We start from the raw sequence: 15,832 nt of genomic DNA, 5'->3' as shown, positions 1-15,832 counted from the left end.
AGTGAGATATCACCTCATACCTATTAGAATGGCTGTTATCAAAAAGACTAGAAGTAACAAGTGTTGGCAGGGACGTGGAGAGAAGGGAACCCTCCTGCGGCTTGGGCTTCCCTGGTGGCGCAGTGGTTGAGAGTCCGCCTGCCGATGCAGGGGACGCGGGTTAGTGCCCCGATCCGGGAAGATCCCACATGCCGCGGAGCGGCTGGGCCTGTGAGCCATGGCCAGTGAGCCTGCGCATCCGGAGCCTGTGCTCCGCAACGGGAGAGCCCACAACAGTGAGAGGCCCACGTACCGCAAAATAAATAAATAAATAAATAAAACTAGAACTACTATACAATATAGCAATTCCACTTCTAGGTATTTATCTGAGGAAAATGAACACATTAACTTGAAAATCTATACGCACCCCCATATTCACTGCAGCATTATTTATAATAGCCAAGATATGAAAACAACCTAAGTGTCCATCAATGGATGACAGATGAATGAAGATGTGGTAAATATATATAATGGAATATTATTCAGCTGTAACAAAGAAGTAAATCTTGCCATTTGCAACAACATGAATGGAACTTGAGGGAACTATGCTCAGTGAAATAAGTCAGATAAAGACAAATACTGTATGACCTCTCTTAAACGTGGAATTAAAAAAAATTTTTTTTTAATTAAAAAAACCCCTCAAGCTGATAGATACAGAGAACTGATTGGTGGTGTCAGAGGCAGGGGAGTACAGGGTGGGAGAAATGGGTGAACTTTTTTTTTTAGTTTAAATAAACTGAAAGTTTAACATTTGCTAATTAGACAACATACTTCTAGGTAATCCATGGGTCAAAGAATTCACAAGGGGGCTTCCCTGGTGGCGCAGTGGTTGAGAGTCCGCCTGCCGATGCAGGGGACACGGGTTTGTGCCCTGGTCCGGGAGGATCCCACATGCCGCAGAGCGGCTAGGACCGTGAGCCATGGCCACTGAGCCTGCACGTCCGGAGCCTGTGCTCCGCAACGGGAGCGGCCACAATAGTGAGAGGCCCATGTACCGCAAAAAAAAAAAAAAAAGAATTTACAAGGAAGCTAGAAAATACTTGGAACTGAGTGAAAATGAAAATACAACATATTAAAATTTTTGAGATGCAGCTAAAACAGTGCTTAAAGAAAAACTTACAGCTTTAAATATTTATACTAGAAAAAAAAGTCTAAAATCAATGACTTAGGACTTACCTTAAGAAGATAAAGAAAAAAGAGCAAAGTAAACCCAAACTAAGTAGAAGAAAGGAAATGATAAAGAGCAAAAATCAATGAAATTAAAAACAATTAAAAATCAACAAAGGCAAAAGTTGGCTCTGAAAACAGAACAATACAATAAACTCCTAGGTAGACTGATCAAGGAGAAAACAGAAATTATCAGTACCAGAATGAAAAAGAAGTTACCACCACAGCTCCTACAAGATGTTAAAAGGATAGAAAAGACTATTATGAATAACTTTATGTCCACAAATCTGACAACTGGGGTCAAATGGATAAATTCTTTGAAATTATAATTTACCTAAACAACAGAAGATGAAACCCAAACTCTGAATAGCCCTATATTTATTAAAGAAATAAGTTATAAGAAACCTTCCCACAAAAAAAACTTCAGGCCCAGAGGGTTTCACAAATTAATTCTATAAATCTAATAAAGAAAAAGAGGATAGTTAGAATTTGGTTATTAAAAAGTCACCTTTAATAGCAACAAGAATAATGTCCAAGAGTCAACATTATACAGGTTGTAAGCGCTAGCCTATAAAGAAACAGGAAATCAGCTCCGATGAAATTCACTTCTTCTTCCCTTTCGAAGGCTTGGCAAATAAAGCTGGATCTATCCGCTCCTTTGCCAGTCCTCTGACAGAGAAGAGCCTCGCCGCCCGCTCCTGGAGAGTGCCCCCACACTTCAGTCCCCGGGCCGTGAGTTCACACTTGAGCTTCTCCAAACCCAGCAACTCCACTTCCGCAACAGAGCTGAACGCCAGTAAATCTACAGTTTCCTGACCAATATCCTGAGAAGAAGAAAAAGAAAGAAAAATTTTAAATAGGTCCATTCCTCTGAATAAAACTTCCTTCAATTGTCATCGACCTTCTGTTTTACAAGAAATCTTCATTTAATACGCCATATCTCACTACTGAATTTTAATAATCAAGCTATTCTCTACACATTGTCAATACATATAATTAATAAATATTAATTTTCTATCTATATACTTAGAAACAAGTATTCAGAAGAGTAACAAGTTATAGAATTCTTGAACAAATTCTTAATATTACTTTTCTTTTTTGATTTTTCCGGTAAAAATTCAAACAGCAAAATGTACCTCACCTACCCCCATACTATGACCAGAGAAAAGAGCAGCACCCTATAAAGCTTCATTTTAATGAGATTCCTATGCCTGTGAATCTACTAACCCCATAATCCTAAGCTTTCTATTTTAATCAAATAACTGTGATTATCAAAGTTCTCACTTATATAACTTGACAAATTTAAATGCTGTTCAAAAGACTTGCAACTGTTCTATCCACCAAGTACCTTTATAGACTTTAAGACAAAAGTAAATACTTTTTTTTTTTTTTTAATTAAATACTTCTAATGACGGGTGCTCTTCAAAGAATGAAAACGTTCACCACCTAGGGTTTTTTTTTTTTTTTTTGCGGCATGCGGGCCTCTCACTGTTGTAGCCTCTCCTGTTGCGGGGCACAGGCTCCGGACGCGCAGGCCCAGCAGCCATGGCTCACGGGCCCAGCCACTCCGCGGCACGTGGTATCTTCCCGTACCGGGGCACGAACCCGTGTCCCCTGCATCAGCAGGCGGACTCTCAACCACTGCGCCACCAGGGAAGCCCTAGGTTTTTTTTAAAAAAAACATATTAAAAGGTCAGTAATTTTCTCTCACAGTAAGTTGTTTTTTAAAAATATTGAAGAGCTCTAGGGACAAACTATCTTTCTAGGTGATCTTTATTTTTTTTTTTTTTAAAAAGTCCATTTTGTTAAGATTTCTGGAGTGAATCTTGGCTTCTTTATATATGGCCAAATCCTAAACCACCACTTATGTGTCTTTGGAGAATCACACATGGTTGTACACGATTATTATGAATACAACAGCTACAACTACATCAAGAACAAAATTTCCACAGTTAAAAGCTCAAAGATTGAAAGTCAAATCAGGTTTTATTCTATTTTCCTTTCTTCATTTTTCCAAGACTTTGGTTAGGATAAACTCCTAGCATATATGAGTAACATAAAAGCTACATGCTTGTAACTCCAGAGATGGTGTAAGGGTCAATTTAAAGCCCTTAGCATAAAAAATTTCACCATCTTCCCTAGAAAGGGCAATATGTGCATTTTTGCTTATTTAACCAGCACCAGTAGGGAAGGTGCTGGTTAAATAAATAATGATAAGCTTTGTGTTTACCAAAGAAGCCAAGTAGTTCAGGTTTCATCTATCCTAAAAAGCAAATCATTAGACTGAAAAGTAAACGTTAAAGATTTTTCCTGGAAGTAAGTCCACTAAAGGCGGCAAATAACTATTTAAGGAAAAGCATGCACAATGAAAATAAATTTTAAAAAGGTTGAGTGTGGGGCTTAAGATTTAATGATAAATTAAAAAGGAGCTGCTCATCTTCTACAGGAAAGATCTTCACATCCAACTGACAACTGTGTTCAAACAGTAACTCACATGAGAAAGAAAAACTAAGTAACTAGAAATTTAGTGATAGGAAAATAAGCACATTTTATCAAAGCTAAAAATGCCATCTATCATAATATGCCTTATTAGTTCATGTGTTATTAACAAAGAATAATAATACCAATTAAACTATAACATGATATATATTCAAATTCAGAGGTATTAAAACGTGAAAAACGTGCATCTTAGAATTGATGAAATATGGAACCAAGGACACCACCTAGTGGCAAAATAATACCAATTCCAGAGCTTTAAAAAAAACAAAAACTGGGCTTCCCTGGTGGTGCAGTGGTTGAGAGTCCACCTGTCGATACAGGGGACACGGGTCTGTGCCCCAGTCTGGGAAGATCCCACATGCCGCGGAGCGGCTGGGCCCGTGAGCCACAGCCGCTGAGCCTGCGCGTCCGGAGCCTGTGCTCCGCAATGGGAGAGGCCACAACGGTGAGAGGCCCACGTACCACAAAAAAAACAAAAAACAAAAAACTAAGGATTTTTGGGGGGGACATGGCAAGCTTCACCATCATCTGTACTTCTGATTATTAAACAAGCTTTTCCACTAAGCAGCTGATGGGAAAAAGCACATCTTTTCATTTTAACGACTTACTACAGAGATTAAACTGATTTGGCTTCAGACATCACCCCCCCAAATTTACTTACTGTGTTTCCTGACTGGCTTTCCTCCAGCTTGGCAACAGGTATGTTTTCCCTGTCTCCTCCAGGGGCTCCCTTGGCACCTCTTTCCCCATCAGTCATTTCTTTGGTCTCCTGCTCCTTATTCAGTCCAACTCCAGCTGCTTCCTTTTCTAAGGGTTCTTTACTCTCTACCTCATTTTTCTCCTGGGTTTTCTCTGTTTCTAAAGCCATCTTCCTTTCCATGTACTCCTGGGTAGATGCCTCTCCCAGCTCAGCATACAAGTCTTCTGAAATACCATTCCCAGAGTCCGTCACAGGGGTCTGTAGTTTTTCTTGTGATCTAGAGTCTGCACTCAATACTCTTGTCTGCTGAGAGCTACTAGGAAATTCGGCTGCCATCTCAACAACATCACTGCCATTTTGGGGAACGTGAAAGCTCATTCCTGAAGTACTAGGTGCTTCTGCACTGTCATCATCGGAGCTCTCAGAGCCAGACCCTTCTGCAGTCTCTAGTCCTTCCATGCCCAACCTATTAGAAGCAACAAAAAGGTTTAACACCATTTACAGCTTCTACTTAAAAAAAAAAAAAAGAGTTGCAGTTTGTCCAAGAAACAGACTCTGAATAAAGGTATCGGCTAGCTTGAGATGGAGAGTAGGTGAGTTTCAGAACAAGATACTCCAGAGGTATAAAAGGAAAAAAAACTTCAGTGAGACTGGAAGCAACATGCCAAAGATCCAACAGGATCTCTTTTTAAAAGCTATGACTCTCTTAAAACAAACTGGTTTTGCTTAAAACTTTTTTCCCCAATACTGTATGAATTTTAACTGTTGGAAATTAGATAAAATAATAAACAATTAAAAGAAAATCCTGGGAATTCCCTGGCAGTCCAGTGGTTAGGACTCCGAGTTTCCACTGCAGGGGGCACAGGTTCAATCCTTGGTCAAGGAACTAAGATCCTGCATGCCACATGGCACGGCCGAAAAAAAAGAAAGAAAATCCTGTTTTATTCATAATTGCCCAAGACTGGAAACTACCCAAACCTCTAACAGCTAGAGAATGGTTGATAAACAAATTGTGGTACAGACATACCAGGCAACAATACTTGGCAATAGAAAGGAACGAACTACTGATACAATATAATACCATCTGTGGATCTCGAAAGCATTATTGTAAGTGAAAGCAGCAGACATAATGACATTCTGGAAAAGACAAAACCATATGAACAAACATCACACCAGTGATCAGCAGTTGCCAGGAATGGAGGTGGGGGAAGAAAATTAACTGCAAAGGGACTCGTGGGAACTTCTTAGGGTGATAAAAATATTCCACAGCTTGATTTTGGTGATGGTTACATGACTGTATATTATAAAATTTTCAAAACTTGTAGAACTGTTCAAAAAGGGTGAATTTTGGGCTTCCCTGGTGGCTCAGTGGTTGAGAGTCCGCCTGCCGATGCAGGGGACACGGGTTCATGCTCCGGTCCGGGAAGATCCCACATGCTGCGGAGCGGCTGGGCCCGTGAGCCACAGCCGCTGAGCCTGCGCGTCCGGAGCCTGTGCTCCGCAACGGGAGAGGCCACAACAGTGAGAGGCCCGCGTACCGCAAAAAAAAAAAGGGTGAATTTTACCATATATAAATTATACCACAATAAACCTGGCTTAAAAAAAAGAAACCCACAGGAAATACTACTGTCTTTTCTCTCAGGAACATTTAATTCACATTTCAGAAAGAACACAAAAAATTCTATGCTGGACTCACAGAGTTACATGGTGTTTAGTTAATAATTATCTTTCTATCCCCAAAGGGGAGGCCAACAAGGAAACCAAGATCCATTTGCACTTATCATATTCTAGAACTCGGCCCAAGGGAACTGAGCTGGTAACCAGAGGACCAACTGGGAAGGGTGGGAGAACTGTAAGAAGAATGGATAAGAAAAAGTACTGTTGTGCTTTTCACCTGCAGGTACAAAAGTGGTGAAGAGAGGTCTGGCAAAGTGACCAAAGACCTCAGTGATGACGATGAAAAACCACAGAGAAAACAGAACCACCTGGAAAGTAAAGCCATGGCTTCCACCTGGAATTTCTGAAAGTTAACTCTTTCAACACCTAACAGTAATTCAAGTATAAAGCTATTTTTATGTGATTTTCCACTGTAAGGAAAAGAATTATCCTTTAGATTCTATGAATGGCACTTATGGCAGAAACCATTACTAATGTATACAATGTGAGAATCACTGAAACCTGAACTGAAGCACTCTGGAAAATTTCTGAGCTTCCATCAGACTTTACTTAAAAGTATGTTTATTCCAGGTAGATAAGAAAAAAATATAGTAGGTAAGTTTCAGAACAAGATATTCCAGAGGGATAAATAAAAGGAAAAAAAAAATTTTTTTCCCTCAGTTCTCAAAGATCTATTTGAAATGAAAATGAACACACTTACCAAAAGCATTTCCTTTTCTCTGCACTGGCTGCTCTGTCTGTTTTTGATTTGTTAGGCCGTTTCCGACTCTCACCGACTTCTGCCGATACCGTCTTGCTGGAGGCAGCCTGCATACCTAACCAGACATTTTAACAACTCAGTTTTTACTATCAGGACTAAGTTCAATTAAAGAATTTATAAATAATCTGAATTGCGAAAACAGCTGCAATCTAAAGCTCTAGATTTAAATTTCTTAACATACCAAAATTTAATCCAGTTAAAAGGAGACTAATCTCAAATTTACACAGATTTAAGATAAGCATTCTGGCTCTTGAACCGGATTTTTAAAGCACCATGTCCAATTTGTAATTTTGAGGCTGACAGATTCATACCTATCTCTCCTCAAACCTAACGATTCATCCCCTTGTCCTTGTTATTTGCATACAACTGTCTTTCCCCTGTTATGCCATAACCCTTTTGATGGAAAAGACTCCTTCTTATTCAATTGAATGCACAATAGCCCTAGCATAATGCTTTGGATGCTAAAAACATAAAAGTTAATGAAAATCATTCTCATTAAAAACCGTGTTTTAAAAAAGGGACCTAAAACTGGAAGCAAAATGTTGGGGTCTAGGCACCTCCTGAAGACTTAGCTTATTCCCATGAAGTACAAAAAGTATTCTTACCTGGGGCCCATGAGCCCACAGAGTTCAGGGGTCAAGTATGTCAAATGTTGTGAGAGTGTATGGGTTTTTTCCCTGGGTTGTATAAGATATACTGTATTCATTACTGAGGGGAGAAATTCCACAGCTTCATCAGTTTCTCAGAAGTCTGTAACCCAAAAAGGCTTAAGAACTGCCCTCTGTGTGGAACAGCTGGCTTCAGGGATGCCTGCTGATGGCACTAAGGAATCCTCATTCTCACCTCGGAGGACGGAATCCTCCAGACGCTCGGCCATCTCATGGCACTGCTGCTGGTAGTCGGGGCTGGTGAAGCAGTGCCTGGGTTCTGCAAGCTTCCGCTGCAGTCGTTCCAAGCGCTTTTGCTCCTTTTCAGCCTCTCGCTCGGCTTGTTGTTTTACCCATTCAGCCATTCTGGGGATGGGAGAGAAGAGATGTAACTGAATGGCCATATTATACACATGTGTTTTTATACATTAAACACCCCACCCAGACAAATTAATGCACTCTTGTTCATACTGTGATATTCCCTCAGAAAGGTGTGCCATGCTTACTACTTAGCATACTATTATGGACTTGACTAAAACCCAAAGATAATTACTAAATTACAGAAAAAGTTAAATCTGATAACAACAAATTAGAGCATAAGTATTTCAAGTTTACATTTCTGATATGCATGGCATGCGTACAATCACTAATGCTAGAAAAGTATGTTTCTTAAAAAAAAATAAAAACAGGTGGGCATCTTACGCTTTTTCGTGATTGACATCTCGCAGTCTCCTTCCACTGAGATCCCGGCAAGCTTCTCGATTGGTTGTCTTCTCAATCTGAGCACCAAGTGCTCGGAGCATAGAGCCAAAACCTGAGCAAATATGTTTGGAGAAAGCAGGTTAAAAAAGTGTTCAAGGATGGACAAAAGCCAAATTTGTGAAAACAGTATTATATCGCAAGACTACAGGTGATCTCTACTTTCTTTTCAGTTTTAAAGGAAATGTACATCAAGATTCTAACCCAGGTGGCAAAGGTAAGAGTACTGATAAACTTGGTTCAATCTCATGCTTTTTACACTTCCTCTTATACTCCTGCAATATTGTATCAATACCCACACCACTGGGCTATTTTAGAGGGATTTACCTAGTGCCAGAAATCCCAAGATTCCAAGATTAAGAATTTTAAAAATTATATGGTGAGATTTTGCAAGGAGGCAATTTTAAGCTGTCACTGGCTGATACAAGCTTCATTCTTATTGACACAATTTCGAACAGCAGGATGATTATAATCTGAAATGTTAGCTCTTTGAAAACCAAACCGAATCACCACAGATTTTGAGAAAGCCTAAGGATTACATGTTAGTGCATCAGGAGAAATACCAAGAACTGTTCATATTCAGTTTTTGCTCTTTTAGTTTCTTTTTTCTCTTCTAAGATGAGTTACTACAACCGGGACCTTAATCTACCTCAATCTGTAAATGGTTGTATTTCATAAAGTGACTTTAGACCTCCCTTGGAACTACAATAACTAGGCAAAAATCTTGAGAAAAGCACAAGGAGATTTGATTGTTTTGACACTCGTCTGCAAACTGGACAGAATAACAATCACCCCTCTTCATCTAATCCTCCCAAGAGTTTGAGAGCCTAGGGTGCCTAAGAGTGATCCAGCTGGAGAAGGTGGGAATTTTATCATACGGTATCTACCTCAAAAAGAATAAAAGAGAAAATATGCAAAATTAGATAAGCAAACAAAGGATTTCACAAGGCAAATCGAGGCTGGTACATTATAGACACCAAGGAGTTTGTTAATTTAATACATATGGCTACAGAACGCAGATGTGTTACAACTAAGCCATCAACATTCATGTCCTACCTCCTTTTCCACCACGAAGTCTGGGTTCCAAACTATAAACAGCTCCATGCTGCACTGTGTCACTGGTGTTAACGAGTAATCCATTGCATTTCACAAAGTAGCATTCCACTGGAATATCCTAGAGACAAGTTTGGGGGTTCTTTCAATGCTGTTTATGAGACAATACAAGTTTCTTGCAGAAAGGGACCTAGCTTATCTTTTTATTACTCCAGTTATAAGGAGACAGTATGTGTTCAATTAATATTTGTTGAATTGCAAAAATGGAAACTACTAAAAGAAAAAACTCATTTTGTATGATGTATTCTAGGTACAATTTCTTCCTAATACTTAATCATGATATATAGAAGAACTTTCTGCCTTTTGGGTGAAAATTAAAACTGCTCTCAGGACTTCCCTGGTGGCCCAGTGGCTAAGACTCCATACTCCCAGTGCAGGGGGCCCAAGTTCGATCTCTGGTTAGGGAACTAGATCCCACACGCCACAACTAAGAGTTCGCATGCCACAACTAAAGATACTGCACGATGCAACTTAAAAAAAGATCCCGAATGCTGCAAGAGCCCGCATGCAGCAATGAAGATCCCACGTGCCGCAACTAAGACAGGCACAGCCAAACAAATAAATAAATGTTAAAAAAAAAAAAAAACAGAAACAAAAAACCTGCTCTTTCTCCTTCTCTAATAGGAAATAGGGGTCAAGGTAGAATATTCAGTGCTCAGATCTAGTAACTCTGTAGGTCTCACTTCCTCTGACTTTTTAAAACAGGTAGTATCAAGTTGAACACTGAGTGGCCCCAAGTTTAAAAGTGACGTCTTGAAAAGTGTAGATAGGGATAAGAAGAGAGGAGAGGAGGAGACAAAAGTATGTTTTTTTTTTTTTGTGGTACGCGGGCCTCTCACTGTTGTGGCCTCTCCCATTGCGGAGCACAGGCTCCGGACACGCAGGCTCAGCGGCCATGGCTCACGGGCCCAGCCGCTCCGCGGCATGTGGGATCTTCCCAGACCGGGGCACGAACCCACGTCCCCTGCATCGGCAGGCGGACTCTCAACCATCGCACCACCAGGGAAGCCCTGATTTTTAATATACTACCTATATAAGCTTTAATAGCTTTAGGACCAGCTGGCAGTTGGTGCCTCATCTCTTCTGCCAGCATCCCCCTGAGTTCCAGCCAATCACTGCAGAAGCCCAAGTACACTCCCCCAAACCCACTCTATGTATTTCAAAAAAATTCTCAGATCAAATGATGAAAAGAAAATATAAAAACTGTAAGTCTTTCTAAACAAGTTTCTAATGCCATAAAATTAGACAAGAGAGGAGTATTCTCCAAAGTTATATGGAACTTAGGAGGCTGACAATTAACTCTGCAACATGAAGAAAAGAGAGATCTAAATAGGAATAGAAAGGAAAAATGCATTGCCATCATCTTCCTGAAGTGGAAACTATGAACATTCATTCTGAACCACATCATACAGCTATTTCAATGGGACCCATTCATTCATTCAGCAAATATTAAGTACCTACTATTTGCCAGGTACTTTTCAAGTGTTGGAATACTACCATGAATACTACAGTGAATTCAGATCCTGTCTCATGAAGCTAACATTCTAGTGGGGGAAGACAAATAATGAACAAATTATATATCATGTCAAGTGGTGATATGCAGGGTAAAGGGGATAAGATATGCGGATGGGTGTGGTGGTAATCTATTTAATATATATAGTCAAGGAAAGCCTCTCTGATCAAGTGACATTTGAGCGGAGAATTAAAGAAAGTGAGAGAATGAGCCATGTGACTACCTGGGGGAACAGTATTCCAGACAGAGACAAGAGCAAACGCAACAGGAATGAACTTATTCAAGGAATGACAACACAGCCAATGAGGCTAGAATGAAGTACACAAAAGGGGAGTGATAAGGCCTTCAAAACCATTGTAAGGACTCTGGATGTTACTCTGAATAAAACTATTGTAGAGTTTTGAACAAAGTGAGATCTGAGTCATGCTCTTAAAGTATCACTCTAGCTGTTAAACTGAAAGTAAGACTATAGAAGCAGAGAGATCATTGAGAAGCTATTGCGATAATCCAGGTAAGAAATGAAGGCTATTTGTACCAGGGCAGCAGTGGCAGAGATGATGAGAAATGTGAGATTCTGAGGATACTCTGAAGGTAAAGGCAACAGGATTTGCTAATGCTCTCGGTGAAGGGAGTGAGATCAATAGAGGAATTAGAGATTATTGCAAAAATCCGGTTTGATAAATGGGAAAATGGAGTTGTCATTCATTAAGAGGGAAAAGGAAGTTTGAGGGAGAAAATTAGTCTCATCTCAGATATTTTACTTTGAGATGTTTATTGCACAGCCAGATGCAGATGCCAAGTAGACTGGTGGCTATACAAGTCTGGAGTGTGGGGAAGAGGTCTGCACTGGGGATTTACATTTGAAAGTTGTTGGCATACTGATGGTAGTTAAAGCCATGAGTATGGATGAAATCACTGGGATGAGGGAGGGGCCCCTCCAAGATTAGAGTTCAGGGTGATGAGGAGGAAACTGTAAAAGACTGGAAAGGAGAGGCCAGTGAGGTGGACGAGAACTGAGAGTGATATCTGGACAAGTGAGAAAAGTGTACTCCGGCGGGGAATGGTCAATTGTGCAAACTGGCACTGACAGACAAAGCAAGATGAAAACTGCAAACTGATCACTGGATATGGCAACATAGAAGATACTGAGCAGTATGACAAAGAGCTGTTCTGTTGGAGTGATGGGAACAAAAAAGCCTAACTAGAGTGGGTTCTAAAGGAGAAAAGTTTTATGTTCAAGAATATTTTTTTATAAAGAAAATCAGAGAAAATAAGGTGATAGCTAGAAAGGATGTGGGCTCACGTTTGCGCACTGGTAGGAATGATGCTGTAAAAAGGGAAAACACTGGAAAATACAGGGGAGAAAGAACTAATGCCCAAATAAGTCTTTCAGTAGGTGAGGGGGAGGGGTTACTGTACAAAGTAGAAGATAATTGCAAATTATTTGTAAAATAATGACAGTGCATCCACAGTAACAGACAAGAAGGCTGAATATACAGCAGGTACCTACCAGAGGCACTGGTGTGATGATGCAGAAATTCTCTCCTTACTGCTTGAGTACAAAGTATGGTCCTTGGGATGGAAGAAGTCTTGGAGATTTAAAGAGAGATGTGAAAAAGTAATCTAGGAGAGTGAAAGAGTGATGAACTGAGCAGTGCCTCTCAACCCTTTTCACATCATAGTATACACAAATAATATTTGGATGACACTCTAGGGAAAATGAGCAAAGCTATTAAAGATGTGTTGAGATCCTGGGTTCTGTCCAGCTGCCCAAGGACTACTTAGATCAATATTCTCAGCAGTCCTGCAACCCAGTGGAAGCATGCTCTGGGTTAGAGAAATACAGTAGAAATGCCAAGCACCACTAAGTTTGGTGTTTATGAATTTGTAGTGAGACTTGTTTGCGTGATTAGTTCCCCTACCACAGTCACTGCCCAGATGCCAGGTAAAACAGGTGGAGAGTTGGATTTAAACTGACTGGAGTTTTCCCAGGCAAATATGATACCAGGAGAGAGGAGCAAGGGGGCTCAGGCTATATGCAATGATGTGATTAACATGAAAGACTATTCTTGCCTATAAAATACTGTCCACTTTAAAGAGTTGTAAAAATTAAATGAGACATATAATATACCTCCTATATGTTTAATGTTTATAAATTAAAAGCTACTTTAGTTTCTTTTAATATCTTATATATCCAATGGGTATGGTATTTCTAAAATCCTAAATAACTTTAAAAGACTTTAACATGAAGGCTGAAAGATTATACATCATGCATCATACTTCATTTCCAAACAGAACTGCTTATTTAACGAGACAACTGATTAACAAAATGGCATTTTCTACTTGCTAAGATTCTTGTCAGTTAATAATCACTAGTAGAAAAAAATAACAAAGAAAATTTACAATCAATTTAACTGTTTTTAACCATGACAGAGCATTTCAAGCAGAAAGTATTACGTGTGTCTTAGGCCAATCAGCCAAAGGCCACCAGAGACAACATATAGTTCAACAACTCAAATTTCTTGACTCACTACAACAAGAGAGGGACTGCACACAAGAGGAATCATGAGATGTCTCACCAACAAATAAAAAGATATAGTTATTATAGGATTTGGGGTGGATGGAATTTAGGTAAAATTTAAATGAAACAATGTTTTGAGAGGCTCACAATAAAGCAGGGCTGTGTGTATAAGGGTCAACATCAGGTCTAGACTGTGAAGGAGATCCAGGCTCCTCTTTCCTCGGAAACTACAAAGTTAAGATAAATGTGGAATGTTGTGTCCAGAAACCCCTAATCTGAAGCTCTGCACCTGGGAAATCAAGAGTGCTTCTCTACATCAAAGGGACTTAGATTCTCAAGGTAAGAGTGGGATGCTTCTTACTGATATAACTTCCAACAGCAGTTTATTCTTATAGTCTATGATTTTTGAGGTAAGGTTTCACAAAGACTAAAAAAGAAGCAGACTTTCAAGGAAGTCATTATGACATTTCATCACTGTACCATGTCCTTGGGAGAAACACTGTTTCCTATCAACTTTGCAGCTAGCTTTATCTGTGTATTATCCCAGTCTGATGAAGAGCCAGGCTGATTTTTACTTTCTCAGGGAGAGCTAACACTAACTTTATCATGTGTCAGAATAGTTCTGTTTTAAAAGGCATAAGCATGAACTTGAGCTATTTTTATTCGTTCCAGGATCTCATCAAATGCCCTTTTGTAAGTTTTGTTCATACTTGTTATGGCCATGTGTCTTAAGTATATGAATGAATCCATTCGTTTATATTTCTTGCTTATTTTAAATTATTTTTTCCAAGACTCCTCATAATTAAGATCTTATTTTTTTCTGGTCTCACTTTGGATCAACTGTCAGTAAGTTTGAAAACTGGTCATCAGATAAAAGTTATTTTCAGAGATACTAAAATCCAACTATTTTGGAAAATATTTCCCCATTCAGATGGTAAAAACATATCTGACAGTTTTTAAACTGGACTGAAGTCTAGGAATAAATATGGGGAAACTGAAAAACCACATTATTTGCAAACAGACATTGCTTCTTCACGGAACCAATCCAAGTAAAGATTTGGTTTAGACTGCAGTGTTAACGTGTTAATAGGAGATCAAATGTCAAAATTAAAATTAGATTCATTGAGACCAGCATATTCTTTAAATAACTGAATAGGTTTAGTATCTTATAGTTGGTAAAAGCTTGTTTACTTGATAATTAAGTAAACCACACATGTAACTTTAGAAGTCAATGACAGGTTTTCAAAAATATGCCTGGGCAAATCAGAGCATCACAATGATTAGTGAAAACATCTACATGACAGGCCCTAAGAATCATGCCCTCGACATGACCTATGCAAGTGCTTGGCCCCGACCAGTGACCAGATAAATCCATTTCCTTCCCAACCATCCTTTGGCCTGGGTTTGGATATGACATACTTCTCTAGGTTGGAGCTAAGAGGGCTGTGTTATCACTGGACAAAAAATCCACGTCACATAAGCACAGAGCGAAAGTAAGGAAATGAGCCTTAAAAATCATCTGGTTCAACTGCCTCATTTACGGATGAAGAGAATACCAAAGTGTATTCTGTTAGTCCAGACTGAGGGCCGGACTAAACGCCCGTGAGCGGAGGGGTTTTTCTCCCTTCTGTGAGACAAAACCACCACAAAAAAAAAGCAAAGGCAGGCCTCAGCATCAGTTTGAAGCACCTTAAAACCCTAACCCTCAGCCTCAAAAACTGAGAACCCCAAAGAATAGACGTGACCCCGACAGACCCTCACCGCACCTAATTCTGCCCCTGTCCTGCTTTCCCATTCCTTCCAGGAACCACAAACCTCACCTGATCTTGGCAGTGTCGGTGGATAAAATCGCGTACTGAGCGCGTGGCCGAGGTACACCACACCGCCTTGCACCCGAAGCTGGGGCCCCGAAGCCACACCACAGCCACAGGCTCCGCCATTTCACCCACTCGCCGAATCTCAAGACTCCCAGAAGCGCTAAGCGCCACAACCAGCTCGGCGTATCTTGATGACGTTGAGCTCGCCCTCCAGCGCCCCGCCCCTCACATCTTCCGCTTGTCCCGTTCCTCCCCTGGGGATAGTCACGTGACTTGGGACGGCGGAGCCTGCTGCCTGGGGGAGGGGAACAGGAAGAGCCTGGCAGAGGCAGATAAGACCTCGGAGCACCCGGGCGAGGCGTTGCTAGGAGAAGTTGCTAGGGCGGGGCTCCAGGGACTCTCTATAAAAGGCTAGCGCTGGGTTAGGTTTCGAGCGTTCTGGCTGTAAGCGATAAGTCGGTAACTAAGCACCTCCCTGTGCCGCAGGCTTTGGCCCTTTTCCTCACGTCTGTGTAGTTATTTTTGGGTCGCAGGGAATCGTGGCCTGAGAAGGCGCTGCTCCCTGGGGGCGTGAGGAGGGAAGCTTCAGTCCCGGAAGCGGTTTTGGGGGGCTGCTTCCT

General features: G+C 40.5%; 1 protein-coding gene across 2 annotated transcripts; it reads right to left on the bottom strand.

The window, feature by feature from the left end:
* Nucleotides 1-1,694: 1,694 nt before the first annotated feature.
* On the bottom strand, nt 1,695-15,408 carry SDE2 (SDE2 telomere maintenance homolog). Of its 2 annotated transcripts, XM_067729593.1 has the most exons (7): nt 15,216-15,408; nt 9,305-9,422; nt 8,192-8,303; nt 7,686-7,855; nt 6,783-6,897; nt 4,367-4,871; nt 1,695-2,030 (listed from the first exon to the last, which is right to left on the bottom strand). In XM_067729593.1, exons 1-7 carry the CDS (start codon nt 15,333-15,335, stop codon nt 1,809-1,811), a joined length of 1,362 nt encoding a protein of 453 aa, XP_067585694.1. In that variant the 5' UTR covers nt 15,336-15,408; the 3' UTR covers nt 1,695-1,808. The 2 variants fall into 2 exon arrangements, with proteins under 2 accessions (XP_067585694.1, XP_067585695.1); XM_067729594.1 differs by lacking the exon at nt 9,305-9,422 and having other exon boundaries at nt 15,216-15,352.
* Between the last annotated feature and the right edge of the window lie 424 nt (nt 15,409-15,832).

The sequence above is a fragment of the Pseudorca crassidens genome, chromosome 2, assembly GCF_039906515.1.
Source record: "Pseudorca crassidens isolate mPseCra1 chromosome 2, mPseCra1.hap1, whole genome shotgun sequence".
NCBI classification, from domain to species: domain Eukaryota; kingdom Metazoa; phylum Chordata; class Mammalia; order Artiodactyla; family Delphinidae; genus Pseudorca; species Pseudorca crassidens.
This window is presented reverse-complemented; position numbering and strand designations above follow the sequence as displayed.